The sequence below is a fragment of the Lottia gigantea genome (genome assembly GCF_000327385.1).
Source record: "Lottia gigantea unplaced genomic scaffold LOTGIsca_2, whole genome shotgun sequence".
In the NCBI taxonomy this organism is placed as follows: domain Eukaryota; kingdom Metazoa; phylum Mollusca; class Gastropoda; family Lottiidae; genus Lottia; species Lottia gigantea.
The window spans coordinates 999,152-1,022,454 of record NW_008708400.1 but is presented as its reverse complement, the minus strand read 5'-3'; the positions used below and the strand labels follow the sequence as shown (position 1 = coordinate 1,022,454).

Here is a 23,303-nt window from a genome sequence, read left to right as displayed (position 1 = left end):
CTTCCCCCCCCCCCCCCCCCCCCCCCCCCCCCCTTCCAAAAAAAAAATGATCCATCTTTCCCATTAATTGAATTCTTAAAATATAATAAGTATAAAATTCAAGTAATTTTCAAAGAAAAAAAAAATAAATCGTTATAAAAAATAAAAAGGTCTTTATGTTTTAATCTTATCACCATACGATATAAAGATGCGCAAATGTAACAATAAAGATAATGTAAATGTGTTGGTTTGATTTTTTGTTGAAAACTCGCAGATTATTTCAAAATTCATTTAAAATCAGAAGGGGTTCTGACGTCATCAAAAAATTAATACATCCATACTTTAACGATGCGTTTTTAAAATATCAAAATTTCAGAGGACCTTGTCTGGCAGATGTCATTCGGAAGAGATCTCTTATAAGGTTTCATGTTTTCGATTATATGTGCCCATTTATAGTCATGTCGAATGGATATTTCGAAAACCAAAGGAGATATTGTATAAATTCGAAATCACAGGCGTTAATATAACGAGAGTTTATATTCGTAAACTCAAACTTGATCTTCATTTTAGGTTTGTGTATACATATAATTTTTATAGGGGTAGAAAATAAATGTTCTAAATCCTATATGTTGCACAAATCCATTAAAAAATTACAACGGAAGGACAGCCTTTTAATGTTGCAATCGTAATTTCTTCAATAATTCGGTGTTTTTTATCATATGCCAAAACCTTAGACAGGTCGAGTGAACGCAGATCATGTAATTCATTGTCTGATTCCATAATGTAATATGTGTGCATATCCGTTTTTTTTTATCTTTATGACCAGTGTGGAAGTAGAAAGACTTTCATTCAAAGAGACATTCATTATATACATGTAAAATAAAGTCAATGAATTGAGGACAATGTGACATACTTTAAAAAACCTTTATGTGGTTTTGTTAATGACGTCATGATCAGTCAAAGTATGTTCGTAGTGGCCTTGATTTTTCATTGACAACACGTCGATTAGTCAAGCCGTTCAACACATGACTATTTTTAAATTACATCCTACTTTTTTATCTAATGTATTAGATGGTTTGTATTAGGTATTAAGAAGATAATGTTTTTAAAATAAGTAGATTAACACTTGTTGACGATGATTCAATGTTTCACACCGATGTTCACAGTCATTTCCCAGCAGTGTTCACTTCAAAACAATATGAATGATGAACTTAAGAAATACAAAAATATATTTACAAAAAACAGTGTTATTTCAATAACACAACCTCTTTCCGTATTAAGACGTTCACGTGATGATGAATAACTGTTCACATGAGCTATAATGTTCATATTCCTCACGTTCATTGAAGTGTTCACACCAGGTTGAAAAAGTGAGTGTATATATATGAAAGTAAAGGAACTGTGATGAACAATAGATTATTATTTCCCGGTTAACCTTACACTCATTCTGTATTTCCTTTCCCAAACTTTTGTCAGATTTTCTTTAACTTGTTATGTGTAGTTTCCTCTATTATCAATTAGCTGTTTACTAATAGACTTTTATTGTTTTTAATTGTGAAGAGCTCCATTTTCCATTCTAAAGGATTATTTTTTGAATGCCAATAACAGGTTCTAGGTAAGTGAAACTTTGTAATTAATGCAAAAAGTGATGATATTGATTCATCTACATTTAATTCTTTTCTAGATATTATCTTTAAGGACTAACTGACCTTTCTTTCAACCCTTTGATTATATATCAAAATAACAATTTAACATACGGTTCGTGTACAATTTAAGAATGACTGAGCTGATGTGGTGATTAGGCAAAGCTGTACTATACTATTAGGTCTGGAATGTTATATTTTAATAATTCAATCAAAAACTTCCTGGTCTCAAAACTATACAACAGAATCTCTGTATCATTAAAAAATCCATAAAATTAAGTAATAATTCATTAAACTAAGTAATTTTGAATCATGATTATGAATATATCGTCTATTATTCTATTATATTCTTTAGTCATGCTACCTGTCCAACTGATAAATATACATGTATACACTTGTTGACCAAATTGAGACTTTTATGTCCATTTTAAGAGGTACTTTAAAGCAAAGTAGACGATTCGTTGAAATTGATCATAATGGCATTCCTGAAAGCCATCTTTATTTTGATTCAAAAAGGTTTTGCAGTGAATAAGAAAGGGAACCAAGAATGATAAAAAAGATCGTCATTTGCAAGTCACATTAAACAAACAAAAAACTTGCACACATGGTCCATGCAGCAATAATAATTGTCAAAAACTTCGCTACAACACACAAGCCATATCTACACTTGTATAAGTTTAATTGTTTTAATACTTGGTGTAAATTATCAAACCTAAAGTATAAAATTTAGGAAACCATCCTGTCATTAAATTTTGCTGTCAATGCATTAACGACAAAAACATTTGCTCAAATAAAAAATGTCGGTCGTTTTGGAATAGACAGCTATGTAAAACCAATTTTAAATTCAACGAGAACAAATCTAGCTTATTCTCCATCTAGAAAGTCTAGCACACTGGTTGCCGGCTAAATTGACAAGTTGGATCCCTTCTTATGGTAAAGTCCTCTTCTACAGAATGTTTTCACTATAAAACAATTGAGAGAAAAAATTTGTAGTCAATGACCCGTGCAAGTTTAATTCTAGTGTGGCATTTTTTGTGTTTATAGTACCATAGGAGATATATATATAGCTGCCTATAAACCAGAGGTTCCAAACTCTTTTCAGGTGTCGACCCATTTCTAAAACCAGTTTCATAGGTAAATACAAAGCACATCCTTTCAATTTGATTGTTATCATAAACTACATCATCGTTAGATGTTCGGCCATGAAGTTTTGATCAATGTGATAGTTAGGCCTGTTCTTCTAGTTGTGTAATGTGCGACAGATCAGGGCCTTTCTAATGGTAAAACAATGCCATTCTAACTGTAATTTCAATTCGGTTAGTATCTTCCCTCTGCGATCAGTTGCGAGTTGTGAAGAGAAGCATTCATTACCTCTACATAGGATCAAAGATTGAACGTGTTAAAAAATAGAAAGTCTAGCTCACTGGTGAACTGGCATGAGTTGTGTCCCTTTTTTCATTATTATCTTTACAATATTCTGTTCAGTATGTTGCAAAATTTAATTTTGGAAAGTTAACCCTTATTTCCAAAAAAATCCGTCCTGCTGAATTGCCCACTTACAAAACATTCAGACAACCGACCAATTCCTTTACTGCCACACCACAGAGCATTGCCCCTCCTTCTGTCTACTGGCCTGACCTCTTGCAAAGTCTCTTGCGTTCTACGTGCGCCGGTTTGTTTTTTGTTAACGTAAAAATCTTCTATATATAATGACTTGTAAAACTTCTTCATTTTATATGTACTTTTTAGTTTGCAAATGTCATTGCACCCGTTCTATATGAATGTTAAATTAAAACAATAAATAATGGGGTAAAAGAAAACTTGACCTAGATAATTGTTTTATATACTAACTGCGATCATTATAAAGAAAGCAATGCATGGTTTGTCAAGATACAGGAGGGTTACTAATAGCTGTTATTGTCAATTGTCATGATAGGTTAATTATGACGAAAGGAAGTTCTCCAACAAACTTTACATCTAATACCGTTTTTAACGATTTTATTTGCACCTCGGGTGTCATATTGCATTGTCTGAAGCTCGTTATCTGAACCGTGTTTACCTCTAACACATCTTACCTTGTCCTATGCAGATTTATGCCTATCGAAGATAATATGTCATAGGTAGTAACATTATTTTATGTAAAGTGTACTTACGGAATGGCAGTTGTCACACCACAATACATGTCATTTCACCCTGTCAGACGTGTTGAAGTTCCTTGCTTTTTAATTCACATTCTGCGAAGAATCTAAAGGTGATTGAATTGACATATGTCAGTGGCAGAATACTGAACTGGCATTTGAATTTTAATATAACATAAAGGTATACTTACAAAATACGATAGAAGAATACGGCATCGTTCATTTTACAGAGTAAGCCTTGTAGACGTGGATAACTATCACTTCCCCTCTTTATATACCCGAACCAAAAGACCCAAATTACATCTTTTTCCACTCTGTTACGTTCATCCATTGTTGCCAGTTATCTTAAAATTACGATGTATCATCTTGAGTTTTGATTAACATTGTGCCATCGACAAAAACCCGCGTCTTCTTTGCTTTGTGGTATAGCATCCATCGATTAGTTGTTCATCTGGCATTGTTTACCTTTGATTGGACGTATACCAAAATAACAAAATTAAATTAATCATGAACCATTATCATTAAGACAGAGTTTACAATTGTTAAGTACTTCCTTCAGACTCTATGTTGAGGTTAACCGTCGACAGGTTATGACTGACATTGTGATTAATTTCTATGAAGTTTGCAGTGAGTTTTCTGACAAATTAGAGTGTTTTTATTTTCAAAAGGCTTATTGAGTAATAAAGTGTGTCTATAATGGAGGCACATTTATCTTATATGAATTAGACCAATGTCACCCAATTTTTAAAACCTTGGCCTCACCTTTAGAATATTCTTGGTTCACCTCCGTAAGATAAACAACGCTATTACTTGTTTCCTGATACGTCATTCAGATATAAACATATTTCTGTTATATCTCTGAGATACTTCAATCCTACTGCGATCTGAAGACGTCATATCCTGAACTGATAGTGTCGAAACAATAAAATAAACAAGGCGGGACATACATTTTTTATTTTTCAAAACTCGGTTAGCAATCCTGACATTGGTTCTAAAATGCTACTCTAAAATCAAAAAAATTATTATGCCATGGACGATTTATCTGATTGGGTAATTAGGTCAGTGGTTCAATTAAATAAGAGGAGGCTCTTGCTCTTCTGCATTTTTGTCGTGGGGTGGGGGTCCGTGAACTTGGTTCAACATGTCCCTGTAGTAGTTGAGCCACTGAGTTGGGGAGTAAATATTAGAATGAATAGTCGAGTTCGGCAGTGGAAATCGCTTGACAACTATTTTCCTACGTTTTTTCCGGAAATTATTTCCGTATTTTGTTGAAATTACCAAAATATAACCTGATTAAGTATATCCTGTTTAACTGACACGATTAATCGACGTTTACCTGTAACGTGTTCCTCTTTTTATAAAAGGTTCGTCGTCCTTGTCACGTGTCAGTTTCCACTGCGGAGATTATTTTGGTCACTGACTGTCATACATCCGCTATATGATTATATCAGGTTGACATGAAATGAATGGAAAATGTATTAAAGTATGTGAAATATATTCATGATATTTTAAGTTACAACCTTCAAAATAAAGTTTCTCTGGAGGTTTATTTTGCTAAAAAATGATACCCTTTTTCCAACATGAACCAAAACATACGGCAAGATACTTAAATTAAAACTCTCAGATATGTTAAGGGACACATTTCTCTAGATTTTAGTATAGTTCATATAAATTTTAGCAAATAAGTTTTCCGACCTACGAATAAAATCAGACTCGCCCTTTAATACCTAGTTACTGTCAAGGAATATTTGTATCATACACAGACATCGGGTCTCAGGAGGGGTTGTATGTTTGGCGGTAGAGTCGAATCCTTGCCAGTCTTTCCAAACTTCATCAGTAACAAGAATTGACATAGTCTCCGTGATATGTGATAATGATGAAATATATTTGCCAGCAGATAATTTGATGTATTTTCAGGGCTCTATGAGTTGAAGTGTTGTCGTCTATGACAAATTTGTACTTTCAAATACCATATTTAATTTTTATGTAACATTATTTACTTGAAAACGCAATAATGTAATATAAATGTAATATTTGTAACATATAGTAAAAAAGCGCGGCGAAACAGATGATTATATGTCATGCTTCACAATTGCCCTCTCTGCTACTTTGTTACATGCCCTTGCAAAAAAAAAAATAGCCTAAAATTATTTTTCTGATAGGAAACTTCAATCTTGAGTTATCTCCCTTGTGGCGCAGAACTTTCTTCCCCCGAAAGTAGTGAAAATTAATGTTTGCATTCATTGCGCATATTAGTTATCGGATTTGGGTATTTTTAATTGTTTATGAACTAGATATTTCTTCCGTAGTCAGAATCTTGTGACGATCATATGCCTTTAAGTCAATTGCTTGTATATAAATTTTGAATTAGAGGGAGAACCTCATAAAAAATAAAGAAACCTCGTGATTTTGATTTTATTTAATACTGTTCAATTTCATTGACATTATTTTGTCGTGACACAAACGAAAAGTGTCTGTGTGTTGTTCAATATTCTAAAAAATGAATACTACCGCTTTCCACAAAGATTATGTCAATATAATTCATAGGGCCATTGTGATGTACAAAAATGTTATGAATGACCTGTTCTCTGAATATGGTCTGAAGAATGTGTCAATCATCTTAAAATGACACTTTATCCCTCCCCCCCCGGAAGTAAAACGCTCTAAGTCAATTATCATATGAAAAACTTCCGACTTTAGTATCAAGGTATGGTCTTAGCGGTATATAGGTAAGACTACTTAGATATTTTGATGTAGGTGACTACTATTTGTATGATCGTATAGCCGTATACTGAACACAAATTAAGTTATTAAAACCATTGGTATATACTATTTTAAGTTAGAGTAAGAGTTCACCGCCTCGCGTGCTGTATCTTACTGTTTACATCTAACATCTAGATATGCTACTGCTATTTTGGGGCGTTATATTTTTTCAAATACAATTTGAAGCTAATTATTCTTAAAAATAAAAATGGATTTATTTTTAAAGTTTTATTAGCCTAAAAATCGTTATATAGGATCATATTTTATATGAACTTATATGAAGGCAATGCTTTATTATCTATTAGGGAATCTGAGTGGCTCAGTGAGATTAAGTTTAGATGAAACTTCGTTCGGATTTTCAACTGTCAACCCTGTATACCCTGTCAGTGATGATTGTCGGATGGAAATGTGTCTTGTGGTCTGGATTGGACAATAAACATTGACTCAGTATGTCAAACAACATGCAAGTCTTTGTTGTCGATAGGAAATAGGCTAATGCCTAATTGTATCGTAAAGCTAACTTTCATTTTCCCTTATTGGGTATTCACCCTTACTTTTACCAATTTGGAGACGTTTTATATTAAATGTCACAACTAAAAATTTTCCACGAATGTAATTTAAGGTTATTTCCTAGGGAAATGCAATAAACATTAACTCTTTTACGAATTTTCCGTTTTTAAATATAACAATGACCTAGGCCAGTTCGGTAATTTTTTTTTTACTTATTATTACTTTATATACTGTATACTACATTTATGAAATGGCGGCCATTGTATACTGGACAAAAAGCGCTTCAGATTTCTGCAGACAACTGGTTTTGTCATTCCTTTCTATTATGCAAGACCAAAAATTGTCAGCCCATATAGACCTTATTGTTTCGTCCGCTTGTGGTTTTACGGAGCGCAAGTTGGAATTTAGAAATCTGTATCTCGCCAACCTGATGTTTATCTGTGATTGATCAGCTCGTCATCACTTTCAGCATCACTCATAAAATGTCATGTAACCTTTTATCACCACAAGTCACGAAGATTTGGTTGGTTTCCTTTGATTTGGAATTTGTGACGTCGACAAAATTAGAAAATACTTGCACGAAAAAAAATACGTACGGTTGCGTTATGAATCATTCATCAACTGTCTTAAACTTTACCAAAGGTCCCAGTGCATCAACGTAATTTAGGATGACAAAAAAAAAGATCACCTTCTTGCTTGAAAACGGAAATTGATATAATATTGTTTAGTCATTTTTGCCTGTGGTTGAAAATGTCTTTACATCTATTTTTGTTACCATTTTTCAAAATTACTACCATTGTCATCGATTACTGTTTCATGTTATGTGTTTGATGAGATTTTGACTATTGAATTTTTCAAATCATCATATAAAGTTTCATACTCCTATGAAATATACAGTGATATTTAAAAAATGTCAAAAAAACATTAATAAAGACTCTATAAAAAGTCAAAAATGTTGAAATAAAAAATGAATTGCTGTTCTTCAACGCGTAGGAAGGTTGTTTACTGACCATATAATTTATACTGAAGGCCTCTATAAATTTCATCATACACGTTTTATGTGACATAAAATAAAGTAATATTTTTTATATAAGGTATAATTTTCAAGGTTATTGTTTTTTCGGGGTGCAGATTGCCACTTCCGAGAAATAAGTCCTAAATTTTTTAACATTCCAAGTTTCAAAATATACAGTTAGGGTTGAGGATCTCTCGCAACCCTCAACCCATAGCATCCGAACTGCACTGTTCACTCAAAAAACCAAAGTCTTCAACTCTGTTCAACCTCTGGTTGACAGGGTTGTAACAAATTGAAAGATATTTTTGGGGGAATATGTTATCAAGAGACTGGATGAAGAGTCTTGCTCTATAGCTGCATCTCATTACCTTGTTGGATTGACGAAGACGAAAGCATGTATATTATAGATTAAGAAATGGATTAACATAAGGATAAAACTGACCATTTAGCTTTAACACCACCTTGACCTTGATCATCAATTACACCAGGTTTCTTCATTTCCATCCATGGTATAAAAAATAACATTACCCACAACACCATTCTCATTGGCTAGAGAGATTGTGAGATTCAACCTCGAGAAAACTTTACTCTTTAAAATCTATTTGGTTGTTGGATGAAATAGGTAGCAGCATGAAGGTTGAAACTGGATGCAGAAAATATTTAGACGGACAATCGTTTTAACTTTTCACTTGTTCAGTTGTCGGCCCTGATCACAGGAGATCGAAAGTGGTTGACATGAGTAAACCTATCTTTATAACATTTTGAAAAAGGAATCATCAGGTGCTCCACCACAATGTAATTTAGTGTTTGCAATGGTCTATTAATTCTGTCTTATCTTTTTGAAGCAGCATTGAAGATGTCTCAGTTGAATGTTACATCCAAAAAATTCGTACCATGTTCAATTCTTTTTTAGAATTTGATATTAAATAATGTATTATACATTATCGTTTGAAAATGTTTAACAAACTTTTTTAGAGGTAATTTATGGTAAATAAGATATATTATGAAGCCAGATGATTCATTTATCTCTGTTGTGATTGTCACATATTTTGAATAATAAGGCAAACAAATTAGCATTTGTCTATAAATAATCGGAAGTTGATCGTAAAATACTCAGTTCATAAAGGTTCTGTCTGTTGCTTGACGTGAAGGCCATATCGAGACAATGTGCATACTTCCTCGACAGTTACAACACAATTCGTTACAATTTGAAGCATTAAAGATGAAGACGCTACGCACAATGACAGGGCAAGTATCTACTTTACTTAATTTTCCTGGAATTCCGAAATACTAATCAGATGGATTAGTAGGAAGTTGATATTATAGGTTTCCACATAGATATATTAGGATTTTTACCTACACAAATTGTGATAGCTTAATGATATGTGATACACCAACATGTCTGTTATTATAGGTCTATTGTGTGGGGTTAGTGACTCATTAGATATTTTTTTCATAAAATTACTTTTCCTGTACGTTGTAGTAAATATTGATTATTTATGAATAGGTTAAACTAGATATCGATGATTTACTGATAGAACTAAATATTGATAATTTACAGGTAGGATTAGACATTACAAGCAGAACTAGATAGTTTCCACTTTACAGACAGTACTAGATATTGATAATTTTCAGGTAGGATTAGACATTACAGGCAGAACTAGATAGTTTCCACTTTACAGACAGTACTAGATATTGATAATTTTCAGGTAGGATTAGACATTACAAGCAGAACTAGATAGTTTCCACTTTACAGACAGTACTAGATATTGATAATTTACAGGTAGGATTAGACATTACAAGCAGAACTAGATAGTTTCCACTTTACAGACAGTACTAGATATTGATAATTTTCAGGTAGGATTAGACATTACAGGCAGAACTAGATAGTTTCCACTTTACAGACAGTACTAGATATTGATAATTTTCAGGTAGGATTAGACATTACAAGCAGAACTAGATAGTTTCCACTTTACAGACAGTACTAGATATTGATAATTTACAGGTAGGATTAGACATTACAAGCAGAACTAGATAGTTTCCACTTTACAGACAGTACTAGATATTGATAATTTTCAGGTAGGATTAGACATTACAGGCAGAACTAGATAGTTTCTACTTTCAGACAGTACTAGATATTGATAATTTTCAGGTAGGATTAGATATTGATAATTTACAGCTAGAACTATATTCGATGATTTACAGGCAGTACTAGACATTGATAATTTACAGCTAGAACTATATTCGATGATTTACAGGCAGTACTAGACATTGATAATTTACAGCTAGAACTAGACATTGATAATTTACAGCTAGAACTATATTCGATGATTTACAGGCAGTACTAAACATTGATAATTTACAGGTAGAACTAGACATTGATAATTTACAGCTAGAACTATATTCGATGATTTACAGGCAGTACTAGACATTGATAATTTACAGGTAGAATTAGACATTGATAATTTACAGGTAGAGCTAAATATCGATAATTTACAGGTAGAACTAGACATTGATAACTTACAGGTAGAACTACATTCGATGATTTATAGGCATTACTAGACATTGATAATTTATAGGCATTACTAGACATTGATAATTTACAGGTAGAACTAGACATTGATAATTTACAGCTAGAACTATATTCGATGATTTACAGGCAGTACTAGACATTGATAATTTACAGGTAGAACTAGACATTGATAATTTACATGTAGAACTACATTCGATGATTTACAGGCAGTACTAGACATTGCTTATTTACAGGTAGAACTAGCATTAATAATTTACAGCTAGAACTATATTCGATGATTTACAGGCAGTACTAGACATTGATACTTTACAGCTAGAACTAGACATTGATAATTTACAGGTAGAATTAGACATTGATAATTTACAGGTAGAACTAGATATTGATAATTTACAGGTAGAACCAGATATCGATAATTTACAGGTAGAAGTAGATATTGATAATTTACAGGTAGAACTAGATATTGATAATTTACAGGTAGAACAAGACATTGATAATTTACAGGTAGAACTAGACATTGATAATTTACAGGCAGAACTAGATATTGATAATTTACAGGTAGAACTAGATATTGATAATTTACAGCTAGAACTAGACATTGAAAATTTACAGGTAGAACTAGATATTGATAATTTACAGCTAGAACTAGATATTGATAATTTACAGGTAGAACTAAATATTGATAATTTACAGGTAGAACAAGACATTGATAATTTACAGGCAGAACTAGATATTGATAATTTACAGATAGAGCTAGATATCGATAATTTACAGGTAGAACTAGACATTGATAATCTACAGGTAGAACTAGATATTGATGATTTACAGGTAAAACAAGACATTGATAATTTAAAGGTAGAACTAGATATTGATAATTTACAGGTAGAACCAGACATTGATAATTTACAGGTAGAACTAGATATTGATAATTTACAGGTAGAACTAGACATTGATAATTTACAGGTAGAACTAGATATTGATAATTTACAGGTAGAACTAGGCATTGATAATTTACAGGTAGAACTAGACATTGATGATTTACATCTAGAACAAGACATTGATAATCTACAGGTATTAAATTGAAGTTGAAGAGCAGCTTCTAACAGTACTCTGTGTCGACGAATAACCATGCGTGAAAATTGGAACATATTTTCACCCCAAATCCCAGGAGGTTCATTACTCATTACTATTAGATTTATTGCTATAATATATATCTTTACGAGTGGGCGTAAGGTATGAATTTACTAAAATTTGTTATCAAAAGTACCACTTTAGATAACATGTTTTTAGACACTTGGCAATCCAGTGGTATCGAAAGGGACATAACATTACATGCCATGCTTGTGTCACGCGCCTACAATACATGTATACATTTGTGTAACCTATATTCGTGAATATTAGGATTCAAAACCGAATTTCGTCAAAGTTAAAATATTGTATAAAATAATTAAAATTTGTTTGTTTCGGTTTTTTTTTTATGAATCCCTCATTTTGACCATTTTCTCATGAGTAACCAATACGACAACGGCGGCAAAATACCTCACCTCGTGTACAATGTTTGATCTATAAAAAAAAAGTCGAGAAAAACACGTTGTATTGATACCCATTTTTATAATCATCATGTCTTAGTATGTATCTTAAATAATAATTCATTATAACTAATGACAATTCTTTCAAGTAATTTATTGCTAATATTCATTAAAAGAAAATAAGAATATGGCCCAGATTGTGTTACATAGAATTTATCTGCTGACATGGATTCCGCTAGTTTGTCACCAGACTTTCTTCACTGGAATATATTCTACTACACGGCATTTGAAATTCCAATTACAGCTCGGGATTAAAAGGAATTTGACCGATAAAAAATAGTGATGTTTGGTGATATTTGAAATCTGCCATTTTGTATATGATGGAAATAAATAACAAATTTGACATTGCTTTAAAACGACAGGAAAAATTCTGAAAGTTGACGTTTCAAAGATAACCCATGTTTATCAAAACATGCAAATGAGGTCACGCGAGGTCGCACATGTAACTTATTTATCGTTTCCGGAGATAAACAATTTAAAATTTGTGTACAACCTTATTCGTGATCAGAACCCAAAACGTAATGTAGTTTATGTAGTAATGCTTACCTACTTAAGTAGCATTATTTTAAGTTGATATAGTCGTCTAAATATTTGCTTTTACACATTTCGGCTTTGGTACAATTTCTCGATAAAATTCTGGAGGCTGGTTTATCTGTTTATAATTAAAACAAAACGTACCGGCGGAAGTGACGTGATGACAGCCTTAGTTTCCTAGTCGTTATTATTACCCTTACGTGGAAGTATTACCTTTGACACCTTTGAGTGGGTCATTTGCATACTTTAGAGTGAATGTCCAAATCATGACATTTTCATTACATTTTGAAGAATGGTGGCTCGCTTTTTTTCAATGTCATCATCTGAGAGTTGGAAATGACATTTTTTGTATCCAATATATATACACAGAAACTACGCCACCCTAATTCTGTGTTTCGTTTTTTTAAAAAGAGGTATATAATTGCCTGAAGGTAAATGATGTATACATAGCTTACTATTAATATAGCGGATATAACTTGTTTCATGTACATGTAATTAGTCAAATTGACAATACCGTACCTGAAAATAGAAACATCTCTTTGTATTTGGTTATGTACAAGGACACTTCCGTATTTTAATTCATTGGTCATACCATGTTGATTTCACGTCCGTGTTTTCAAATTTAACATCCGTCCTTGCTACACGAAATTTCAATCCATCTAAGGAGACTGTATGATTTACTGTTATTCTTACAGGAAATGATGCAAATTCTTGGAACGAAGTCTTAAGCACTTATTGACCTGAGGTTATCGTTAAGGCAGGGTTCATTTAAGCGTTATCGCATCGTAATTTGCGAGTCACAATAACCCTTTTTTAAATTTTTGCTAAATCTAGTAATATAAGGCAACGTCCGGTGGTCTCTATAAGCTTTGAAGAACTATGGAGCGTTTTGTCTAGAAATAGCTTGATCCGTTGTATCTAATGTTTTATTCTATTATATTTTTGAACATCATTGGCGAGATCGATCTGAAATTTCCACTCCAACATTTTGTAAAGCTACCTAATTTTTATATATATACTTCCCCCTGTCTATTCTCTTTACTTTCTCGTGTATTCTCGTCTTTCATCCTTTCTTCTCCACCTTGCTTTTCTCTCTATTTTCTACCTACAACCGAAGTTGTGACACTGTTATATATAGAAAAGAAATCTATAGAAATTGAGAAAGAAATTCGTAGTTTTATGAAGAAATTATGCCAATTTACCCAATTTACCGCGTCTATCCCTTTACATGATCATCAGGTCATTACATATTTCAATTAATTACTGCCACACATCAGATTAAAATTTTACACCGGGTTCTTGTACAATTAGATAAAAATGTACAAATGGAAGCTATCCCAAATATTAATCCATTCCCCAATGCAGATATTATCGATATTGTGACGTCATTGGTGATGCTAAATAGAAAGGGCCTCAGAAATTTCGGTGTTTTTCAATGTACCAGTCGCCCAACTGTTTTTTTTCTTTAAGGCAAGCACAAGGCTGTATTTCCTTTTTTTATTTGTTTAGTTAAACTCGTGTTGTTATCATGTAATTTTCTTACATGGTTGCAAAGGCTACATAACACGAAACCTATATCATGTTCAAGATTTTTAAACTTTCATTATAAATTTATGTCTCTAGTGATCATTGTATTTTAAAACTAGATTGTTAAGTTGGTAGTTAAGTTTTATGAGATGGGTATGCTTAATCTTTGTTATCTCTTGTGTTGATCTTCAATTTTTGGAGAAAATATGTTTGACAAAACCTTTTATTTCCTGTTTTGGTTTTATAGTGGAAATGATTTCAGGCAATATTATCAAATTACGCTGTGCCAGTCTGAACATATCATTCATGATAATGTTATTCAACAAATGGCAGATTCTGTAATATTATCAGGATAAAATTCCATATATTATCTTCATAGATTTAGTTTCGCTGTCTTGGCAGAAACATTTAGCAAATTGTGCAAACCAGGTATGCCTACACAATGGAATGAATAGGACACAAATGGGTCTTTGCTGTGGTTGTTAACATTTTACGACGATGCCATCACTCTATCTGCATCTGAAAACAATGCGATATTCTCCGAATAATAAGAGAGTGGCTCAAATTGATTTCATAAAAGTATGGCAATATTGTGTTAAAGCTCCAATAGAAATGTTTTAAAGGGACAGATGCGCTATTTTTTATCAGTTGTACCTTAACCTCAGAAACGGCAAAGCCCATCAGTAATAGTGTTTTCGTCGAAATTTGAGCCTTCAAATCTGTATGTGTCATATGAAACATTTGATTTGCGTGTGCGTATAAGCAAAAAAAGCAAGTGAAATTGACCTTTTTATCAATATCTATCCTATCACATGAAACGTATGCCCATTATTTTATACTCTCAACCATACGCAACTGGTGATCGCTACAGTGCGGGGCCCATTAAGCTGGGTGTCAATGGCAAAATATAATATGCAGTTTAATCCGATGTATCATATATGTAAAAAGATAAGATAAACGAAGAAACATCAATTCAATAACTGTATTTAACGCCCGTGTCTTAGAATAAGATTTGAAAACATCTATAAAACTTAATTTAACATTGCCAGTATAAAAGCACATATTCAAATTTAGAAGCATCTTTTTACCACATGTATAATATTTGTCAAAAAAATTGTTGCATATAATTATAGATCATTATTTGCTAAATCATTGTGAATAGTCGGCTTTCGAACGGGAAGTGTTGACCTCACATACGATTGGTGAATTTGAATCCGGGATAGGTAGGGATCTATTTAATTTCCGTGTAGCCAAGGTCAATTTAAAGGGGTGGTATAGTTACAAATAATAAGTCAGTTAGCCGTGTTAATTTAACTTTTCAGCATTCCCCCAACAAAATTTCTTGAATATCAATGACAATCCTTTTAATTTGAACGCGACCGCCACGCTTAAATGCTATTACTAAACATTTCAAATCGAAGGAAGTATTTGTGCTATCATACATAATTAAATAATTCGCAATAAGGTCAACAGTGAACACTTTAGTACAGATCTGACGTCACTATTTCAGATACATTTTGAGTGATGTTGTATAATTTTATTGAATTGGTAACTTTTAGCGTCCCCGATATTTTTTTTTAATCCCTTCAAGATAAACGAAGGTAAAGTAGGTCAACCTTCCTCCGAAATAAACTGTATCGCGCACTTAAATTACACAAACTTATATAGTATATAAATATAGATTGTTATCTTTATTATAATTTATTATAATCTGAATGAAGTTCGTGAGGTTTATTTATATGAATAACTGGGTTGAAAGTATCACACCTCGAAAAGTATACTCTATACACACGCCCAGTAACGCAATAGGAGAGAAAGAGACATGCACTAATCCCTAACAAAAGGTGTGCTAGCTTCCGGATTTAATTTTGAAGGGTCTATCCTGAACACACCCAAACAGGGGCGTAAGAAAATAGGTGAACATGTTTGCTTTCGAGTGTTATGGTAACAAAATGAAAACGTTAATATTTTTTGAATGTATTAATCTTTATGGTTAAAATTTAAGGAATATCGAGCTAGTAAGATACTTTATGTTTTTATTTAAACGTTTTTCTAGTTTTCTCTCTTATTCGATAAAAATTTGTCGTTTGTGTGGAATATACATTAAAAAATATCATTCTTACAACCGAAGTTTTTATTGCGAAACGGGACCCGGGAATCATAAGTAAGATGATATGTCTAACAATATTACTCATCAAGATAAACATGTCGTTGTATGAGCGTTCATTTCGGATGAATTTTAATATATGTTATAATTTGTTTATTTTGTTATCATGATTTTTTTCCGTGTACCAAGATATCTCTTTACAGTTAAAATTTTTGCATTTGTTTCCTCGGGATGGTTTTGATTTTTTTTATATATATATATTTAAAATGTAGCTTTCATTCCATGCAGGTACCATTTTGGATCAAATTTCAGCCTATTAACAAAAATATAATATTTATTACTGTAGTTATTTCCCTTTAAATACCTTTTGAAACATTTCTCTCAGAAACTTAAAAGCGAATTAAATGTAAACCTAATCCATAACTGATTGTTTTTGATAGTGTATGTACTGGAAAAAGCAGATGTGGGCGACTATAATGTCTCTGACAGTCAGTCACTTTATGTCAAGTATGTCTTTCCCTATAGAAAACATGTGTGAGTTGACATTTTCACACTAATATCAATGATACATTTCCTGCATTTTTGAAGTGAATTAGGACTATGTGTGTCATTATTGGCGAAATATTATTGCATAATCCGATTTAATATTTCATTTAATATATTCCGGTGAGATATAGTTACAAATACAAAGTTCGGTCTTTGCCTCATCTTGAATGGAATGCTTATATCGAGATATTGACAGACAATAAGCAACCTCCATTAACTAGGTGGTCGCAATTCCTACCGTCAAAGATCCCACTTTTGCCAGAAAGTAGTAACTGGCAATTGATAACCACTGATCAATTTTGCCATTGATCAGATTTTTCCAAATTTTAAATTATTGTCACAGACACATGAATGAAATGCGTATATCGAGAAATCGCAAACCCGATATTTTGGATGGTGGATGGTCGCAAATTTATACGGCAAGATCCTAATGTTGCTAGAAAAAAAAAGACGTGCAACTGATTGCCGCTGACTTTTCAGTTGTCGATGCGCTTCAATTTACAGATTATGTGATTCTGCGATAAAAAGCCAGTACAGTCGTTAAAAGTTTTTCGCAGATTCTGTCAGTCGCAAGGTCAAGCCGAACCCTACTGCATATGATCTTGACAACATAGCTTATATTTTGTCCCAGGACGTGCATAATTGCATCACTGACCTAGAATAGTCGACAATATAGATTTCACTTCCTGGTTTGTTCCGAAAATCGCTCTGTTACCTCTGTGACCTTTCAAAAAATAAGTGTCAATGGTATAAAAAGAAACAAAATATATTATTATCCAATATGGTGTATATGACAGGAATAAGGAAATAGACAGGATTTATTTAATCACATAAAAGTCACCTATGCCCCACAGCAAAATGTCATAAGAATTATATTTTTTTTTTATTCAAATTCTACCACTGACAAATAAAGCTTTCATCGTTGTGCAATTTGGTGGGAGATGAGTTGATATCTATAGTAATGAATTGGTTTGTGCTTTTCGGTAATATTTTTTGTTTTGGCCGTTATTGACTATAATGTTACCAAGTGTAATTGTAATGCAATGATTTAGTGATTGATCATACAACAATCTATTAAAAGCCATACACTTATTGCAGCAAAGTATCATGATTCGAGCGTAACAGAAAAATGAGTATTGTAAATTTCATCTGTTTGATTTAAGTTCACTCTGTATATTGAAATATGATAATGAATTATTAGTTTGTATTTTATAAACGGAGGTCAGTGTTTTTCTATCATTATATTAGAGATACGGCCTATGGTCACTAATTCCGGTGGCACGCAAACAGTTTTCGTCGCCGATTTTTGCAGACCAGAGTCTTGTCAATAGTTTCAGCGACAAGTTGCGAGAACAAGACGATACAGAAATTCTCCAGTCGACAGTTTTCCGCTATGTTGATAAGATCATGCAAATGGAAATCAATCTGCTTGGATGATGTCCCTCTATGTCTTATCTCGAGAGTGCGGGAACACGCAGACAACATAAAACGCAGACGAGATAAAAAAAAAATCGCCAGCAAATATCGTTTATCTAGAAGGGAATTACGCTAAAGCTAAAGACACATACATGCGGTTCGTCGTCCGGTGCGGCGATGCGATGCGTTCATTTCACCGCAGCGTTTCACCGGATCGAAACAAACAAGCGTATGCATTTGACATGACACATATATGCTGTTGCGGTGCGTTGCTATATTTCCCCACTGCGTTCACCGGACCAAAAGTCTCAGGACTTTGCACCGGTTTACCGCAACGCAGGCATCGCACCGGCATGTGTGTGTCTTCAGTTTTAAGGCAAATACATGTATCTCCTTCAATATTGATGCTATGGAAAAACGTTCAATCGTTTGATTTCGACAACTTTCTTGATATTTAAAATCCTAATTTTGTGTAGTGGTAGTTTGCTGTTAAAAGGATAACTGGCTACTTCTGACTATTATTAAACAGTGTACGATGAAAGATGTTAAACATTAAAGATTGCTTTCTTTATCGCCTTGACATTATATGCGTCAAATATATGCGTAGGTTTGATAATGACTTTGACGGATAAATTCTCAGGGAAAGATATGATTTGTTGTCTCTTATATTTTTCACACATAATCGCTTTTTTAATGCTTTTTTCTCAATAAGACATGCAAGGATGGATGGGTGGGGACGACTTGCGTTTCTGTAATTTCGCAGAAAAACATTACCATTATTATGACATCAAAAACGCAAATCTTTCATGCCTCAAAACATCTTATGTGTTTCTCGTGTTGAAAAGTTGCATAAAACGTTATTAGATCACAGACAAGATGAAGTGTAGCGCTCAATCGCTCATATGTAGTCTTCCTTGAAAATCCAAAATTTGCAACTTTCTGGCAGACCGTTATAGGTGGTAAATTTTGCGATATAAGCATTTCGCTGATATGTGTGACGATCTGGTTGGTAGATGACAGGCTAAGGTTCGCTTTCAGTGGATGAATGAGACGATCTGGTCTAAATGTCCATTTAAACTAAGCGTTGCTAAAAACTCCACGGAACGCTAACACAGATACAATGTGACACCGGATGTACCATTTGAATGGGTGTACCTTTCATAGAGGTTCCACCTTACAAAAGTTTTTGACCCTCATGAACTTTCTGCACTCTGAGTTTCTTGTTGTTTTTGTTAAATCGGCTAACCACTCTTAAAGTGCAACATCTTCTCGTTCGATTGAGGCAATGAACCAAGGCTTTGTTAGCCACAGACTGTGCAACTTACAATCGCGGGCAGAATTTTAGGGCATAAAACATCATTCATTTTGAGTGCACCTTTAACTTGATATATCTTATCTAGGGTTACCCTATGTTAGCGGATATTTGACTGATTTCCGCGAAAGATTACCTGTACGAAACATAGATAATAGGACGGGCCCATTATAATACTTTATAAAGCACGCACCCACAATACAGAAGAAATCATTACCGTCAATATTTATTATATCTAAAGATTTATTTAGTATTAAACCACGCCCAGGCCCAGTTTCCTATATGCAAAGCTTTTGAATGGGACTTTCATTTCAACATGGAGGCCTGGGAGATTCTGCATTTTATTGAGCGGTAAGTCTTCGAGCTATCAATTTTCAGGTGTCTTTGCGTATTTATGAGATAAATCGTTACACGACGACAGTTGGATTAAAATACAGATTTTAATTCACGACTCCTTTAGACCCCCCTCCCTGCTTGCCCCCTCCTCCCAATGCAATAGCTTGTCCCTATTAAGAATATCAACCCAAACGTTTTCTATTTGTATCCACAGTTCCAAGAGGCTTGCACCGCTACTAAATTTGCAATGTCATCTGTCTGAATACTTGACCGAATCATGGATGTGAAGTTTGGTTACCCATTCCCGGAAAAAAATTACATGATATATGCCAGTATAGTAATTGATATTGTATGAAATAATAATAATTTTGAAACAAAATTGGACATTTTTACAGGAAAGACATCTACAACTCAGTGTTGGTAATTTCAATCTGAGATCAAAACAAGGCAATCGTGTTGCTATCACCTGGAAATCAGGAACGACCGTTTCCTCAAAAAATTCTCTATCCGTCTTCTTATAATATTATACAAATTACCAGCAGCTAATTGGACATGTTAATGGCTTTATCATTGTGCAATTGTTCACTGCTTCAATATACGTCAATTCAGTGAAATTCGTCAAAGGAAAAGGAAAACTGTGAAATCGTAGCTAATATAGCTAAAATAAAAAGGTATATTTGACTCGATATGATTTTGAGAGGAACATTTTCTGGAACTGACCTAAGGATTTACGAGTAAGTAGATGTTATATTTAAACATAAAAGTTGTGATGTGGCTAGCTTGGTGATCTTTTTGACTCATGGTTTATTTGGATAAACATGTGATCGTAAGACAAGGTTTGCTACAGATTGCTTCTTTCTTCCCTGTCACCTCTTTGAGCTCTGTGAGTAAAATGTATGATCCCTACAAGTGGCAGAGAAGATATAGGTCGAAAAACATATAAAGAAGACAAATTTAATTGTGTTGACCTAAAGCAGTGGACAGACGAATGTTAGGCCGAGTCGTGTATCCGGTGCGACGACATTCGCCCGATCAAGCCATTCTCTAACATCAAGCGTATTTTATATTATTCGCCCGAATATTTATCGCCATCGACTTGTTCGGCAAGTGTATCCTCTCTGGCGAAGTCTTTTACAAACTTTCCTATAACTCAACCAATTACAGACGCCCGAAGCGTCACATGACAAATAAAATGGCGACCTCCAGTGATGCAATGTGGAGCGCAGAAATTAATTATGTTATGGGAGTCAAAGCAAAACTTATACGATAAAAGCAACTGCCACTCTTCGCTTCTTTCTGGACACCGCCATTGTGTTATCATATGACTAAGTGTCGTGCGCATGCGTAATTTACTTTTCAGGCGAGTTATCAACGCAGGCATTCGCCATCTATGTCCACTGCGTTGACCGAAGAATTCTGCGGCGAATAGTTCGGCCAAGTATCGGCGAATAAAATTCGCACATTCTGTCCTTAATTTTTGTTTAGCGTTGCTACATTTATAACGATTATATCCATCGTAAAAGCTAAATTTCTGTGAAAGGGGTTTTGGCACCTTTTCCAGTCGCACATCCTAGGACTGGCCTGAGCTTACTTGCATTCTATGTTCTTTCTGTCTTTTTTTCTTACTTCTAGTGATAACTGTATGATGTTTTCTTCTTAACTATCAAAAAAAGCAGAAAAGTAGGTCGTAAGCCATCATTTCAGTTTAATTTTAACATCTGAGGATTCAAGCGTAAAACGCGGAAATAACCTAGATTGCGTTCAACTATTATTTCCACATATAGACACCTGTGTTGAAGTAATCAATAATAGACTACAAGCGTGTATAGATGTACACGGTATATAATATATTTATGATCATACACTTATGCTCGGTATATATAATATCTATAATATCATTGTACCATTCATTTCCCATTCACGTGTTTAACCAACTAATTAGAAACCTACCGAACTCGTGGATTTGAATTAAATTCAGTACAATGCCCTAATCTTTTCCAATAATGTATCAACAATGACGCACGAGCTTGTGGCACTGATACGGATCCGTTCAGTGGAGGGCATTAAAAATACAAAAAATAATTCTGTGAATCTACAAGTAAATTCCAGGCATTGCCACGTGTTGACCTAGGTAGACTTAGGGTCAAAACGCACTTGCAACAGACGAATTTCACGAAATATCGCACCGCCACAAAACACGCATCAGAGCACGGATATTAGACCGAAAACACACATGTGATCTTTGAATTCGGGCCATATGCTCCAATGGTTGCAGTTCCGATAGCTCAGTTTGACTTGCAATTTTTGAGTGTTCTAAAACAAGAGGTTTTTGTTTAAAATATCATTTAACCGGAAGTAAAATTTTGCGCGGAAATCGACAAAGTTATTTTATACATTAAACCTAGACCGAATTAATTGCTTTGAGATTTTGGTCTGCTATAAGAAAATCGATTGCGTTGTAGAAATGTAAAGAATTATCAAATTAACAGTTTTTTTTTATAAAATTAAATTAAATTCAGAAAATATATGAAGCCATATTTGTGTTTACAGTGATCAAGGTCAGAAAACACAGAAGTGTACTTTAGGTTTAAAAAAAAAGTTTTCGTTCTTTCCTATTGTTTTCAATAGTATGGGCGTACGGACCGAAGGCCTGTTTGGGGGGCGGGGGGTTGTCAGCTGGTTTGTCCTATATAATAATATTTTCCCCACCCCTGTCTCTTACTCCTTTGTTCAAGGGGACTGCCCTAAAGAAAAAAATACAATTTTGTCTACTGAATAGGTTTGCCTATTTGAAATATTTCCGCCAGTCCCGTGAATTGGATTCTCCGCCAAGAGAAAAAATTCTGGCAACCCACCAATGCTGCAACGAAATATTATATACAACAGCCCTTCGAATATATTACTCAAGTCTGACTACGGGCCTGACTTCCGCCAATGTTTCTGCATGTGGCAGGAAATAAACTAAGACTAATTGATTAATTGTCATTTAGGGTTAACTCGAAGCTTTGTTCCTTTAGGAATTATGAAGCCTATAAAATTATTTATTTGCTGCATGCATTTTTCACGATAATTATATTGGAAGAGCAAAGCATCATAACTTATGCAGTTCCCTTAATTTGACTTAATTTCACTGAGCTAACATATTAACACATGTTCACCGCTTCCACGTGTTCGGTAAAAGTGGACCTGTAATAAATTAGCCATAACGATTGAAACAGGAACGTCGTGCTGTATAAATTAATTATATAAACTTGAAGGAAATATCGGAGGCAGTTTACCTAGACAATATCAATTGAACTTTATTGATCTTGAAAATACTACACAATCTATCTCACTATCAGTTCCTTGTATTTTCCAG

General features: G+C 33.6%; 1 protein-coding gene across 1 annotated transcript; it reads right to left on the bottom strand.

Moving 5' to 3' along the window:
* Window positions 1-10,975: 10,975 nt before the first annotated feature.
* On the bottom strand, window positions 10,976-11,278 carry LOTGIDRAFT_69844 (hypothetical protein; the record flags this gene model as incomplete). Its single annotated transcript, XM_009053091.1, has 1 exon — window positions 10,976-11,278. A coding segment is annotated over one exon (303 nt), but the record flags the coding sequence as incomplete, so codon positions are not given.
* Window positions 11,279-23,303: the final 12,025 nt, after the last annotated feature.